Here is a 15,577-nt window from a genome sequence, read left to right on the forward strand (position 1 = left end):
TGCAAGAGTTTCTACAGGTATTTAAAAAGGAAAAGAGTAAATAAAGTGAGTGTTGGTCCTCTAGAGAGTGACAGTGGGGAGTTAATAGGAGATAATAAGGAAATGGCAGAAGAATTGAAAAATATTTTGCTTCTGTGTTCACTAAAGAGGATACAAAAAACATTCCAACAATAGCTGCAAATCAGGAGGTGAACGGGTGAAAGGAATTTGGTGAAATTGAAATCACTAGGGAAATGGTACTGAGCAAATTGATGGAGCTGCAGGCTGGCAAGTCTCTGGATCCCAATGGGCTACATCCTAGGGTTTTAAAAGAGGTGGCTAATGAGGTAGTGGATGTGCTGGTGTTAATTTTCCAAAATTTGCTAGATTCTGGAAAGGCTCCATCAGATTGGAAAATAGAAAATATAACCCCTCTATTCAAGAAGGAATGGAGGCAGAAAACAGGAAAGTATAAGCCAGTTAGCTTGATGTCTGTCGTAGGAAAGTTATTAGAATTGATCATTAATGAGGTTATAGCTGAGCACTTAGAAGAGCTCAAGGCAATAGGGAAGAGTCAGTGTGATTTTGTGAAAGGAAAATCATGTTTTAACATTTTATTGGAGTATTTTGAAGGATTAACATGTGCAGTGGATAAAGGGGAGCCTGTAGACATACTGTACTTGGATTTCCAGAAGGCATTTGATAAAGTGCCACTTCAAAGATTATTACAGAAAATAAAAATGCATGGTGTAGTGGGTAACACGTTAGCATGGATAGAAGATTGGCTGGCTGACAGAAAGTAGAGAGTATGCATAAATGGGTTATTTTCTGATTGGCAGGATGTGATGAGTGGAGTCCCACAGGGGTCTGTACTGGCGCTTCGACTTTTTACAATTTACATCAATGAATTAGGTGAGGAGAGTGAAGACATGATAGCTAAATTTGCTGATGACATAAAGATAAGTAGGAAAGTATGTTGTGAAGCAGACATGAGAAGGTTGCAGATGAATATAGATAGGTTGAGTGAATGGGTAAAGATCTGGAAAATGGAGTTTAATGTGGGGAAAATGTGAAGTTGTTCTCTTTGGCAGGAAGAACAAAAAAGAGTATTACTTAAATGGAAAGTGGCTGAAGAATTTTGAGGTACAGAGGGACCTAGGTGTTCTAGTACATGAGTCACAAAAAGCGAGTATGCAGGTACAGCAAATAATTAAGAAGCCTAATGGAATGCTATCCTTTATTATGAGAGAGATTGAACATAAAAGTAAGGACGTTATCCTTCACTTATACAGGGCATTTGAGAGACAGCACCTTGAATACTGTGTGCAGTTTTGGTCTCCTTATTTATGGAAGGATGTGCATACATTGGAGGCGGTTTACTAGACTGATACTTGGAATGAGTATGTTGTCTCATAGGAAAGGTTGGACACACTGGGCTTGTTTCCACTGGAGTTTAGAAGAGTGAAGGATGATTTGATTGAAGTATACAAAATCCTGAATGGCTTTGATAAGGTGGACGTCGAAAGGATGTTTCCTCTTGCAGGTGAGTCCAGAACTAGAGGGCATTGTTTTAAAATTAGGGGTCGCCCTTTTAAAACAGAGATGAGGAGAAATTTTTTCTGAGGGTTGTGCGACTTTGGAATTTTCTGCCTCAGAAGGTGGTGGAGGTGGGGTCATTGAATATTTTTAAGACAGAGGTAGATAGATTCTTGTTAGGCAAGGGAATCAAAGGCTATCGGGGTTAGATGGGAATGTGGAAATTGAAACACGAGATCATCAGCCATGACCTTATTGAATGGCAGAGCAGGCTCGAGGGGGCCGAACGGCCTACTCCTGTTCTGTTTTCTTATGTTCTTATTTCCAGCTGATTTAATTGGCCCAGTGGAGACTCTAGATGTAGCTTTGCACAACGTTGGAGTTACACTGCATCTGAAGCATAGACAAAATAGTCCAAAACTATGTAGCAGAGAGAGAATCAAATACCTTTGTTTCAGGTCACTTGGAAGTTAGGAGATGGTGTCCCTGGAAATTATGTTGAGTTTCACCTTAATGTAGAATGCCGAGGTCAGAATGGGCGTAGGGAGGAGAATTAAAATGACAAGCCACTGGAATTTTGGGGTCAAGCTTGAGAGCAAAGCAGATACAATATACTATATTGAAAGAGGTGTAAGTAAATCATTTCCACTTGCAATGAGTGATCGGGTCCCAGGATGGTGTGAAGGGAGGAGGTGAAATGGCAGATGTTGCATTTCACGTACTTGCCCTAGAAGGTGTTGGAGGTGATTGAAGAGTGGACCAGGTTGTTGAGGAGGGGGAACGATCGCTTTGGAATACTGGGAGAGGCGGGGAAGGTAAGTGTGGTGTTTGGTTTTCCACCACCTCCAGTGTGATGAATCATGAATTTATTTTAGTTTATTCAAAGCTTGAGAATGACCTGTTAAACATGAGTTGACTAAATAAAAAAAAGCATATTTTGTGATGGCACAGCTTTGTGAAAAATGAGGGGCATGGAGGTTCTTCAAACACACATAAGCTCTGCTTATTTTCAGTGCTGTAGCTTTCTATGCCCTCCATAATTGACTTCTTTCTGACTTCGATTTAACAGTGCAAGTGAATAGAGATTTAACATGCAATAAATTATCAAGAAATAATGCTTCCTTCTATATTAAACGTTCAGGTAACTTTTAAGGGTAACTACAATGAATAACAAATATTTTCTGTGATGCGTCATCGGCAATTTAACTTCATTTTCCCCCATGGATCTCTGACAGCAGGGCAATGAAGTGTTTTCAGATTAACCACTAATACAGTTGTTACCTTTTTAACAAAAAAATCCATATACTGAAGATGCTGGAAATTGGAGCCAAAAGCAGAAAACACTGGAAAATATTGGTAGGACTGGCAACATCTGTGGAGAGAGAAACAGAGTTAATGTTTCATGTTGATGACCTTACAGATGTAATGGGCAGCAAGTAAGAAGGGTGGGATTGAAAGGGTGGAAGGCAGGAGAGATTAAAGAGATAAGGGACGATTGTGTAAAGCAAAAGGGGATGGTAATGGAGCAACTAAAGAAACAAATGATTGGCCGAAAGAAGGTGGGAAATAGTAGAATCATCACCTACAGCTGCTGCTCAATAAAATTAGGATACTGGTTCTGATCTGAAATAGTTGAACTCAGTGTTGAATCTGGAAGGTTGCAAAGTGTCCACTCAATAGGTGAGGTCTTGCTCCTTGAGTTTGCGTTGAGCTTCATTGGAAAAGTGGAGGAGGCCGAGGGCAGAGAGGTTAGAGTGGTAGTAAGGCAGAGAATTAAAATGACAGCTGACTGAAAATTCAGGATCATGTTTACGGACTGAATGGAGATGTTCCATAAAGCAGGCACCTAATATTCCCAGTGTTGAGGAGACCACTTTGTGAGTAGCAAATACAGTAAACTATATTGAAAGAAGTACAAGTAAATCACCTTTTCATCTGGAAGGAGTGTTTGGTATCTTGGAAGGCGGGAAGGGAGGAGGTATAATAGGGCAGGTGTTGTCTCCTGCGCTTGCATGAAAATATACCCATGGCAAGGAGAAGAGGGTATTGTGGTGAATGAGAAATGGATCAGGACGTTGCAGCCGGAATATCTCTTCAGAATGGTGGAAGGGGAGGAGAAGATGTTTGGTGGAATGGAGTTGCAAATGGCAGAGGATGATCTGTTGAATGTGGAGGTGGGTTGGCAGGTTAGCATCAGGGGAACCTTCTTTAGCTTTAGAGGGAGAGTAAGTGGCAAAAGCAAAAATATGGTTGAAGCAAGGGAACTGGGATGGAGAAGGTTGAAAGCCTTGCCAACTATCGTGGAGGGGAATCCTTGTTGAGGGGTAAAAAAGCCATATCAGAAACATAGGTAGAGAAGGTGGCATTGTCATTATATATGTGGTGGAGAAGGAGAAACAGAGGCACTGGAATAGAGCTGTTATAGAAAGTAGGGTATGAGGAACTGTCAACAAGACTTGGTGGGAATCAATAGGCTTATAGCACTACCTTCAGAAATGAGGAAGTCAAGGACGGGAAGAGTCAGAGCTGGACTATCTGAAAGTGAATGGGGGTGAAAATTGGGAGCAGAGTTAATGAAATTTTCCATGTTTGGTTGAGTGCATGAAATGGCACCAACATTGTCATCGATGAACTGAAGGAAGCGGTGAGGGAGGAGGCTGAAGTTGGACTTGAACAAAGAACATTCCACATATTCCAAGAGAAAATGGCTAAGACCCATACAGATTCCCATTTTTATCAAGGCTTATCAAAGTCACAAACAACATCCTTTGCATCTGTGACAAAGGTAACCTATTCCTTCTCATCCATCTCAACCTGTCAGCAGCCTTTGACATGGTTGACTGTGGCCTGATGGTTGTCTGCTTGCCTGACTCCATTCTCATCATCCAGTCATTGCCAGAGAATCACCAGTGATGGCTTCTCTTTGCGCCCCCACACTGTTTCCTCCAGTGCCCCCAAGGATTTGTCCTTGGCCCCCTGCTATTTCTCATCCATATCCTCAGCGACATCATCCGTAAACAGCATCAGTTTCCATGTGTAAGCTGATCAAACCCTCTAAACCACCCAACCATTATCACCATCTCTTTCCTCTTCTGATCGCCCCACTGTTTCTAGATTGTCAGACTCCTTGTCTGTGGTAAATGAGCATAAATGTTCTCTAACTAAATATTGAGAAGACTGAAGCCATTATCTTTGTTTTCTGCCACAAATTCCATTTCCCAAACACTGACTATATTCATCTCCTTGGCAACTGCCTGAAGCAAAACCAAACTGTTTGCAGCCTTGTCTTTTTTTTAATTCTTTCATGGGATGTGAGCATTGCTGGCAAAGCCAGCTTTTATTGCCATCCCCAGGTGTCCTGGAGTACGTGGTGGTGAGCTGCCTTCTTGAACCGGTTTAGCCCATCTAGTGTGGATGCACCCACATTGCTATTGGGAGGGAATTCCAGAATTTTGACCCAGTGATGTGGTTCCAAGTCAAGATGGTGTGTGGCTTGGAGAGGAACTTGAAGGTGGTAGTTTTGCCAGGCGAATGCTGCCCTTGTACTTCTAATTGGTGGAGATTTTGGTTTTGGGAGGTGCTGTTGAAGGAGCCTTGGCAAGTTTCTGCAATGCATCTTGTAAATGGTACATGCTGTTGCCACGGCACGCAGATGGAGAGAATGAATATTTAGAAATATAGAAAATAGGATTTGGAGTGGGCCATTCGGCCCTTTGAGCCTGTTCCACCATTCGTTATGATCATGGCTGATCATCCAACTCATTAGTCTGCTCACGCTTTCTCCCCCTGTCCTTTGATCCCTTTCGCCCCAAGAGCTATACCTAACAACTCCTTGAAAACATACAATGTTTTGGCCTCAACTACTTTCTGTGGTAGTGAATTCCACAGGCTCATCACTCTCTGGGTGAAGGAATTTTGCTCATCTCAGTCCTAAATGGTCTACCCTGTATCCTCAGACTGTGACCCCTGGTTCTGGACTCCCCCACCATCGGGAACATCCTGCATCTACCCTGTCTAGTCCTGTTAGAATTTTATAGTTTTCTATGAGTTTCCCCCTCACTCTTCTGAACTCTAGCGAGTATAATCCTAACGAACCCAATCTCTCCCGCCATCCCAGGAATCAGTCTGGTAAACCTTTGCTGCCCCTCCTCTATAGCAAGAACATCCTTCCTCAGATAAGGAGATCAAAACTGCACACAATATTCCAAGTGTGGTCTCACCAAGGCCCTGTATAATTGCAGCAATTCACCCCTGATCCTGCATTCTAATTCTCTCGCTATGAAGGCCATCATACCATTTGCCTTCTTTACCGCCTGCATGCTTACCTTCAACGACTGGTGCACAAGGACACCCAGGTCTCGTTGCACATTCCCCTCTCTCAATTTATAGCCATTCAGATAATCTGCCTTCCTGTTTTTGCTCCCAAAGTGGATAACCTCACATTTAATCGCATTATATTGCATTTGCCATGCATTTGCCCACTCACTCAGCTTGTCCAAATCACTCTGAAGCATCCCTGCATCCTCCTCACAGCTCACCCTCCTACCCAGCTTTGTGTCATCTGCAAATTTGGAGATATTACATTTAGTTCCCTTATCTAAATCATTAATATATATTGTGAATAGCTGTGGTCCCAGCACCGATCCCTGTGGTACCCCACTAGTCACTGCCTGCCATTTGGAAAAAGACCCCTTTATTCCTACTCTTTGTTTCCTGTCTGCCAACCAGTTTTCTATCCATCTCAATACACTTACCCCCAATCCCATGTGCTTTAATTTTACATGCTAATCTCTTATGTGGGACTTTGTCGAAAGCCTTCTGAGAGTCCAAATAAACCACATCCACTGGCTCCCCCTCATCAACTCTACTAGTTACATTCTTGAAAAATTCCAGTAGATTTGTCAAGCATGATTTCCCTTTCGTAAATCCATGCTGACTCTGTCTGATTCTGCCACTGTTTTCCAAATGCTCAGCTATTAAACCTTTTATAATGGGCTCCAGAATTTTCCCCACTACCGACGTCAGGCTGACTGGTTTATAATTCCCTGTTTTCTCTCTACCTCCCTTTTTAAATAGTGGGATTACAGTAGCTATCCTCCAATCAGTAGATAAAGATGGTAAGGTTAGATTTAAAATGGTGGATGGGGTGCCAATTAAGTGGGCTAGATGGCGTTGAGCTTCTTCAGTTGTTGAAGCTGCACTCATCCAGGCAAATGGGCCTTATCTCATCGCCCCTCCTGACATTGCCTTGTAGATGGTGGACAGGCTTCTGGAGTCGGGAGGTGAGTTATTTGAAGTTGACTTGAAATGAGCTTCTGTGTCATGAAGACCGCCTATTTCAACTTTCATAACATTGCCCTGATCTGCCCCTGCCTTTAGTTGTTGCTGAAACTCATGTACTTGTGTTTGTTACCTCCAGACTTGACTAATTCAGCAAACTCCTGGCTGACCACCCGCTCCTCTCTCTAAGCGTGAGGCCATTCAAAACTATGTTGCTCATGTTCTAACTTGCATTAAGAACTATTCACCCATCACCACTCTGCTTGCTGACATACATTGATTCTTGGCCTCCTGTCTGTCCCTGATTTTAATTGTACCACTATTGACATTAAGCTCTGGAATTCTCTCCCTAAACCTTTCCGCCTCCCCTCCCACCTCTCTCTCTTCCTTTAAGATGCTCCTTAAAGTGATTGCTTTGACCGAGCTTTTGGCCCCCTGCCTAAATCTCCTCATGTACCTCACGCTCAGATTTAGTATTATAATGCCCCTGTGAATTGTCTGGACATATTTTATTTCATTTGAGGTGCTGTATAATGACAATTGGTTGTTTTTATTTGGAGATAGTGAATGGAGTCAAATAAAAAGTTGCTCAATGTGAGAGAAAGTTCAGCCAGGCAGAGTTGGGTGATGCTGGATTACAAACTATCTTTTAAATATGCCCTCTATATACTTTGCAACATTTTAGGACAAGATAAAAGATGGATGAGGGCTACAAGTAGAGCAACAACACTGCTGTGCTGCATTGAGTAACAAAAATAATGAGATTTCCCTTCACTGTGAATCATTGTCTCATGTCCAAAATCTAAGCTGACACTTCAGTACAGTATTGAGAGTACTGCATTGTTGGAGGTGCAGTCTTTCGGTTGAGTCACTAAGCTGAAGCCCTGTCTGCTCAGGGGTGGATGTAAAAGAACTTATGGCAATATTTTGAAGAAGAGCAGGTTAGTTACCCCTGGTGTCCTGGCCAATAGTTACTCCTAAATCAGCATTAATAAAACTTGATTATCTGATAGTTACTACATCGCTGTTTGTGGGGGCTTGCTGTGTGGAAATTGGCTACTGTCTTTCCTAAATTACAAAAGTGATTACACTTCAAAGTACTTAATTGGTTGTTACGTGCTTTGGGACAGCCTATGGTCATGAAAGATGCTATATGAATGCAGGTCTTTGTGCCAATTATAGAATGTTTCAGTAATCATCTGCATGTTATTTCTCAAAATGCAAACATCATAAACAATGACTGATTGTGTCAGATAGGCTGGATGGATGAAAGGACAATGTGATGCCTTGGGTTTCATATACACTGTCCATCCCATCCATAACCATGTGATTTTCCCCTAGGAAAGGGAAAAAGAATGAGATTGATTAACCCAGACCAATATAGGGCAAAAAAATCCTTGGAGTTCCTCTCTGACCCATCTAGACATTCAGAACTCTCCCTGGAGGTTACTCTGGCCTGGGATTCAATGTAGTTCCTACCTTTAGTAACCCAGTTAGAAACGGGTTCCCTTGTTGTTTGAAGCAATTCAGTGAATCGGTGTCCACCTCATGAGATGACAGCCTATTCCAGAGAGCCATCGTACTCTGGGAAAAGAACCATCTCCTTGACAGCTAACTCAGATCTGGCCATATACAATTTAAAATTGTGACTTATTTTCTTTCCTCATCTGTTTAATTTCACCAAACTGTCAAAATAACCTAGCGGCCTACTTCTGCACTCATTCCAAAGCTTTTATCACCCACTTTGTGAAGTGACCAAAATTGGACACAGTCAGGCCTCACTTGGAATATTAAGGACTTGTACACAGGCAAAATATGCCATTTCTTGCAATCTGCTGTCCCATGCACACCAACACCATATTTGCTTTGGATATCACTTTGCAGCAAGACTCATGCACCTTTAGAGATCTGTGCACTAGAATACCCAGATGTCTGTCTTTCTCTACCTTCTTTATGATTTTTGCTGAAGGACATAATTTATAAATCATCTGTCCTGCCCAAATGCGTTTCACTACAGTTTTCCAAGTTAAACATCATTTGAAAGGCGGGAGCCCAATTTTCCAGCACAGCGAAGATCTGCCTGAACCTGTCCGCATCACCTACAGTCTTAACTCTCACCCAGATCTTAGTCTCATCTGCAAATTTCAGATTGTGCCACCAACACCGACATCAAGATCATTAATAAAAATAGTAGTGTCCTTGCAATTGATCTGTCAGCGTGAATATCGTTTTGCACCAAACAATATGGAATGCACTGGACATCAACATTAGCCCTGATAATGGCTGTTGGCATAAAAAGGATCTCGTTTGTATCATTTTTTAAAATAGCTTGGAGTAAATTTTGGGTTTCGGAATGCTCTTGTGAGTTGTTTGAATCTTTGCTTTTCTGAAATACTTGCTGTTGGAAACAATAAAGAAAAGTGGAAACTAATTTTTAAGCCGCACAGCAATCTGCAATGTACTGTGCAGTGAAACGAACAGTTTGTGCACAACCAACATTCCCTTCAAGTGTGCAAGTGTAGCTGCAGAGCAGTCTTACAGGGATCGCACACCTCAATGAACAGGCTGAGCAAAAGGGAGAAAACTTGGAGGGAACATTGGCCTGAATTGTAAAATGGTGAATAGCTTGAACAGCTTTTTTTTCCTGTATCAGTGTTCGTGGAAGAAAGTGGGCATGCCCTGGGGTGCAGATGGCTTGCTTATTGGAGGAGATAAGAATTTTAATTTTGAAGTATTTAGATACAGGAAATCAATGTAGCTAAGTGAGGACAGAGGATGATACTGGGTCTGGACTCTATATGAGTGACAGTATTTTGGACAGGTTGAAGTTGATAAATGGTGGAAGATGGGAGGCTGGCCAGGAGAGATTGGAGTGGTTACGCCTGGCGGTGATAAAGGCAAAATTGAGTTCTTCAGTCGTAGATGGGCTGTGGTCAGGGAGGGGCAGGAATGTCACTGAGCTGGCAGTAGGCAGTCTTTTTGATCAAGAGGACATGGGATTGGAAGGCCAACAATGGGTTGAATAGGATGTCAGGATCATGAACAGTTGGTCCAGTCAGAGACAGTGGCTATGGCGGAAGATTAAATTAGTGGCAAGGGCACAGAGTTTGTTGTGGAGGCCAAAGGCCATGGCTTTAGTCTTCCCAATGTTTAGCTGGAGGAAACTGCAGCTCCTACACCACTTGTCCAATGTCATAGAGGCAGTAGAAGTTGATTCCACATCTTTGGAGCACATTGCTAATGGGCACATAGATGAGGGGACAGTCGGTGCAGACTCGATGGGCTGAAGGGCCTCTTCTGCACTGTGATTCTGACTACAGATAAATCATAGGGAACTCTGGAAAATGATATTGGAGATACTTTGGGAAATCAAGCAAGGGCTGTTCCACCAATATGGACGAGGAGGTGGTGTGGTTAAGCAAGACAAATGCTACAGAAGGGATCATGTTCTATGGTCAAAATCATAGAAATACCACATCATTTTTATTAGGGCCATTTCAATGTTGTTGGCCAGTGGGAAACCTGATTTAGGGATTCAAACAGGAAGCTGCAGAAGAGAGGGGCATGGATTTGGGAGCTGATATGAACTATGAATGAAATGTTAATCTACAGGGTACCATGCGTATTGCTGTGTTCCTGTTGTAAATGCAAGACCTGCTCTGTACATCACCTTGCTGCTGAATCACTTGTGAAATGCTGAATGAAAGCCAGATGTCTTCCTGTCAAGAAGGTCACTTTTATGGCTATTATAGTGGCCATTCAGAATGGCATTGGTCAAGTCCTGCAAAGTGGCTGGTTGGACTTGATGTGAGAGAAAAATTGAGAATATTTTAGTGATTGATGGGAAAAATACACTTTAATGAAGGCATATGTTTTAAAGACTTAGGTTCACTTTTTTCCTTCTACCCTAGGGCAAACAAGAGGTCTTAACAGTAGAAGGAAAAAATACAGTTTTATTTGCTACATTGATCATGTGGTAAAATCTGAAAATTGGATGTCATTAAAATTGAAACTGATTGAAATTGAGAATAACTATACCCAAGCCTGCGTAATGTTCATATGACCAAATCCAAATACTTTGGTTATTCTGAGATGAACATCAGTTTTCTGCACTCCAGATGCACACACTTGTATTTAAAAACCACCTTTAATAAAATTAAAAACAGCCCAAGGCAATTCATAGGAGCATTATCAGACAAAATTTGACAAACCATGTAAGAATATAATGGGCGAAGTGACCAAATCTTTCACCAAAGATGGTGGTTCTAAGGAGCAACTTAAAGGAAGGAAGAGATGTAGAGCGGCAAGAGAGGCTTAAGGCCTATGCAGTTGAAGGCATGGTCGCCACTTGGACAATTGGACAAGTGCTGAGATCTTACAAGGTTGTACTTCTCCCAACTAATTATATACCTTAGGTACAATTCGGTGTTCTGAGCAGTTATGGTCAGCATTTAACCAGATGATAATGGTGACAATTTTGAGGTTTCCACTTGTTATATATGCAAGTCTTTATACAATTAAGTTTCTTTTAATTTAAAGTGAAATAGAATGCCCAGAATAGGGGAATGGAGATCATACTCAGCTCTGCCTGGAGATAGGCCCATGTGATCTGCACCCGAAACCTATTGAAGATCAAATGACAAGTTTCACACCTTGATACAAAAGAGGGGAAGCTGCTTTTCTGGGCACAGAGATGCGCAGACACCGAAACACTGAGCAGGAGACAGGAACAGCTACTGCTGTGAAAAGCAGAGGAAAAGTCTTTTATGTGTTAGCTGCCAAGCAGGATGTTGATGAGAGCTCATCCTCTGCTCCTGTTTGAAGACACTGGACTTGTGGAGACTTAAGGAATGAGTTGCCAGAGTAGGATTTGCTGCTGGAGGCCTGTTGGGGATACTCAGAAGACTGAGTGGAACAACTTTCAAAGGACATTGGAAGACTCGCCTTGGAGTGGCAGGGTGACGGGAGCCTGCTGGAAAACTAGGAGGAGTTTGGAACTTAACATTCAAGGCTATATATCTGCTGGGAGTGTGGCATAGAAAATGTGTCATAACTTATTTTGGTTGTGTTAGTTAATGGGGCGGTGCCTTTTCTTTAGTTTGGGTCTGTCAAGTAGTGTTTAGACTATGTTGATTTTTGTGTGTGACAGTAAAAGTCTTGAAACCTAAAACCTTTTCCTGTGATTCTTTTCATCTGTCACTGGGAAATTCATCTCACTTTTTAAGTTATCTGTCTCTGGGTGGACTCTAACAAGCTATATCTAGAAAGTTGTAAAGGAATACTGGTCCTGTATTTAAAGGTTTCCTGACTCGGTTACCCCTTTTCAACTGCTGCAACACAAACTTTTCCATTACAATGTTTACACTTTCTGCTTGCATGCATAACTTACACAGTGTTACAGTGTATACAGGGATAAATGGTTTCTTGAGATGTTAGGTAATGTCACTAATCGATCATGTTGCTCCCATAGTTTTGGTAAAGTGTATCTTTTAAGAGGCTTTGTCAGAGTAATACTAGGCTTTTGATTATGGTAGTTTACTTTGGTTTAATCTTTCCTTTATAATTCCATAAATATATTTGTTTGATTGTTTGTTTGCTGATTTAATTGCACTAAAGCTAACTATTAGCCACATTTTATCTGTTACAGACTTCTCTTGTTGGATATTTATTCCTCATTTTTGCTTGCAGGTGCACAAAATTATGCCAACATAAACGCCATGATCTAAAGGATGATGTTTCTGAGAAACAGTGTCCAGTGACTGTAAACCCTCGTCATATGAAAAAAGCTTTTAAAGTTATGAATGAACTGAGAAGGTATGTCTCTGTATGTTTATCGTAGTGTCGTGGGGTTTGAAACAAATATTTTAATGACTGACAGTCACTGTGTGTGGTTCTACAGTTCTGTATTCTTAAGTTTCTCACAATAGGCATTATGCTGCCAGGTTTGTGGCCTGTTACTAGGTGCACAAGTGCAGACCTGGAGATGTCTATTTTCACGCTGGAGATGTCTATTTTCACTTGTCACTTTTCTCATTGCCTGTGTGTATCAAGGGACTTATCGTAACTCACTGCCACTTAGTGGCGACATTTGGCATCCCAGCAGTTGCCAAGTAAACATTAACCATCAGCAATATGGTTTCCTTTGCTATGAACTGCACATGGATTTATAAAAAAAAAAATATTTTACCCTGCATGTAATGCTTTGTGATGTGCAGCCTGTATTCATCTTCCTTTTGGTCTCTTCAGTATTGTAAAGTATTCGCAGCACAGAAACAGAAGGCATTTGATAAGGTGCCACCTCAAAGGTTAATGTGGAAAATAAATGCTCACGGTATAGGGGGTAACATACTGGCATGGATAGCAAATTGGCTAGCTAACAGGAAGCAGAGAGTAGGCGTAGATGGGTCTTTTTCAGGTTGACAAGATGTAATGAGTGGTGTTAATGCTGGGACCTCAACGGTTTACAATTTATATAAATTACTTGGAAAAAGGGATAGATGGGATGGTTGCTAAATTTGCTGATGACACAAAGATACATAGGAAAGTAAGTTGTGAAGAGGACATGAGGAGGCTACAAACAGATATAGATTAGATTAAGTGAGTGGGCAAAGATCTAGCAAATGGAGTATAATGCTGGAAAATGTGAAATTGACCATTTTGGCAGAATGAATAAAAGAGAAGCATGTTATCTAAATTGTGAGAGATTATAGAGCTCTGAGATGCAGAGGGATCTGGGTGTCTTCATGCATGAATTGCAAAAGGCTAGTATGCAGGTACAGCAAGTAAGCAAATAGAATGTTATCATTTATTGCAAGGGGAATTGAATACAAAAGTACGGAGATTATGCTTCTGTTATACAGAGCACTAGTGAGACCACATCTGGAGTACTGTGTCCAGTCTTGGTCACCTTATTTAAGGAAGGATGTAAATGTGTTGGAAGTAGTTCAGAGAAGGTTTACCAGACTAACACCTGGAATAAAAACAGAATTACCTGGAAAAACTCAGGAGGTCTGGCAGCATCGGCGGAGAAGAAAAGAGTTGATGTTTCGAGTCCTCATGACCCTTCAACAGAACTAGGTGAATGTAAGGAAAGGGGTGAAATATAATTATTTCATATATTTCACCCCTTTCCTTGGATTCACCTAGTTCTGTTGAAGGGTCATGAGGACTCAAAACGTCAACTCTTTTCTTCTCCGCCGATGCTGCCAGACCTGCTGAGTTTTTCCAGGTAATTCTGTTTTTGTTTTGGATTTCCAGCATCCGCAGTTTTTTGTTTTTAAGTTAATACCTGGAATGGTGGGTTGTGTTATGAGGAATGGTTGGACAGGTTAGGCTTGTATCCACTGGAGTTTAGAAGAGTAAGAGGAGACTTGATTGAAACAGATAAGAATATAAGATCCTGAGGAGTCTTGATAGGGTGGATGTGGAGAGGACGTTTCCTCTTGTGGGAGAATCTAAAACTAGAAGTCGCTGTTTAAAAATAAGGGGTCGCCCATTTAAAATAAGATGAGGTGAAATTTTTTCTCTAAGGGTTGAGTATTTGGAACTCTCTTCCTGGAAAAGTAGTGGAAACAGTGTCTTTGAATATTTTTAAGGCAGAGGTGAATAGACTCTTGGTAATCAAGGTGATGATAGGTTATGGGGGTAGGTGGGATGCAGATTTTAGGTTACTGTCAGATCAACCATGATCTTATTAAATGGTGGAGGAGGCTCAAGGGCCAAATAGTCTACTTCTGCTCCTTGTTCATATGTAAACAGGCCATCCAACCCAAGAGGTCTGTGCCGGTGTTTATGTTCCACACGAGCCTCATCTTACCCTCCTTCATCTAACACTGTCAACATATCCTTCTATTCCTTTCTCTCTCATCTACTTATCAAGCTTTGCCTTAAAGAAATCTCCACCCTTTGCCTCAACCTCTCCATGTGATCTTGAGTTCCACATTCTTCCCACTCTCATTGAGTCATAGAATGGTTATAGCACAGAAAGAAGCCCGATTTTATGTCTATGTTGGCTCTCTGCAAAAGCAACTTGCCAGCCCCACTCCCCTGCCCTTTCCCTGTAGCCCTGCGATTTTTTCATCTTTATGCGTTTATCTGGGTAAAGAAGTTTTTTTCCTGAATTGTCTATTGGATTTATTAGTAACCAGCTTATTTTATGGCCCCTAGTTCTGGTCTCACCCACAAGTGGAAACAGCTTCTCTATGCCTACGGGATCAAACCTATCAAGTCAGTCTTCACTTTTCTAGTTTTTCTTCCTTGCTTTCCTCCTTTAAGACATGCCTCTTTGACTAAGCTTTTGGTAATCTGACCTAATCCTTATCTGGCTTGGTGTCCTACTTGGTTTTATATTGCTCCTGTGAAGTGCCTTTGGACATTTTGTTATGTTAAAGGGGCTAAAGAAACATAAGTAATAGTTGTAGTGAAAAGAGGCCCAGTTCAATTGTTTCTGATTGGTGTAACCCCTCAGTTCTGCTATCATTCTAGTAAATCATTTTTGCACCTTTTTTGATGCCCTTTCCCTTACTAATCTGCATCAACACATTTAGTAACTTTGTTTATCTGCAGCCTTTGATTCCTCTCTTCCTCTATCCCATTTAGACACTTATTTTCCAAGGAGTGTATGGCCTCCTTATTCTATCAAAACAGAATATGCTATCTCACGCAGTTCCGAAGAAGAATCCTATTCTAATCAAAATCATATTCTACTCAAATGTTAACTCTGTTTCTCTCTCCACAGATGCTGCCAGACCTGCTGAGTTTTTCCAGCACTTTGTTTTTATAT

General features: G+C 41.5%; 1 protein-coding gene across 2 annotated transcripts in view; it reads left to right on the forward strand.

The window, feature by feature from the left end:
* The window catches only part of klhl2 (kelch-like family member 2), a 151,659-nt gene that overhangs the window by 10,938 nt on the left and 125,144 nt on the right, over positions 1 to 15,577 (forward strand). For both annotated transcript variants that reach the window (XM_041189927.1, XM_041189937.1), the window contains exon 2: positions 12,484 to 12,609. In XM_041189927.1, coding sequence (XP_041045861.1) covers positions 12,484 to 12,609 — 126 coding nt within the window. The remainder of the gene's footprint in view (positions 1 to 12,483; positions 12,610 to 15,577) is intronic.

This window comes from Carcharodon carcharias, chromosome 1 (genome assembly GCF_017639515.1).
Source record: "Carcharodon carcharias isolate sCarCar2 chromosome 1, sCarCar2.pri, whole genome shotgun sequence".
NCBI lineage: Eukaryota > Metazoa > Chordata > Chondrichthyes > Lamniformes > Lamnidae > Carcharodon > Carcharodon carcharias.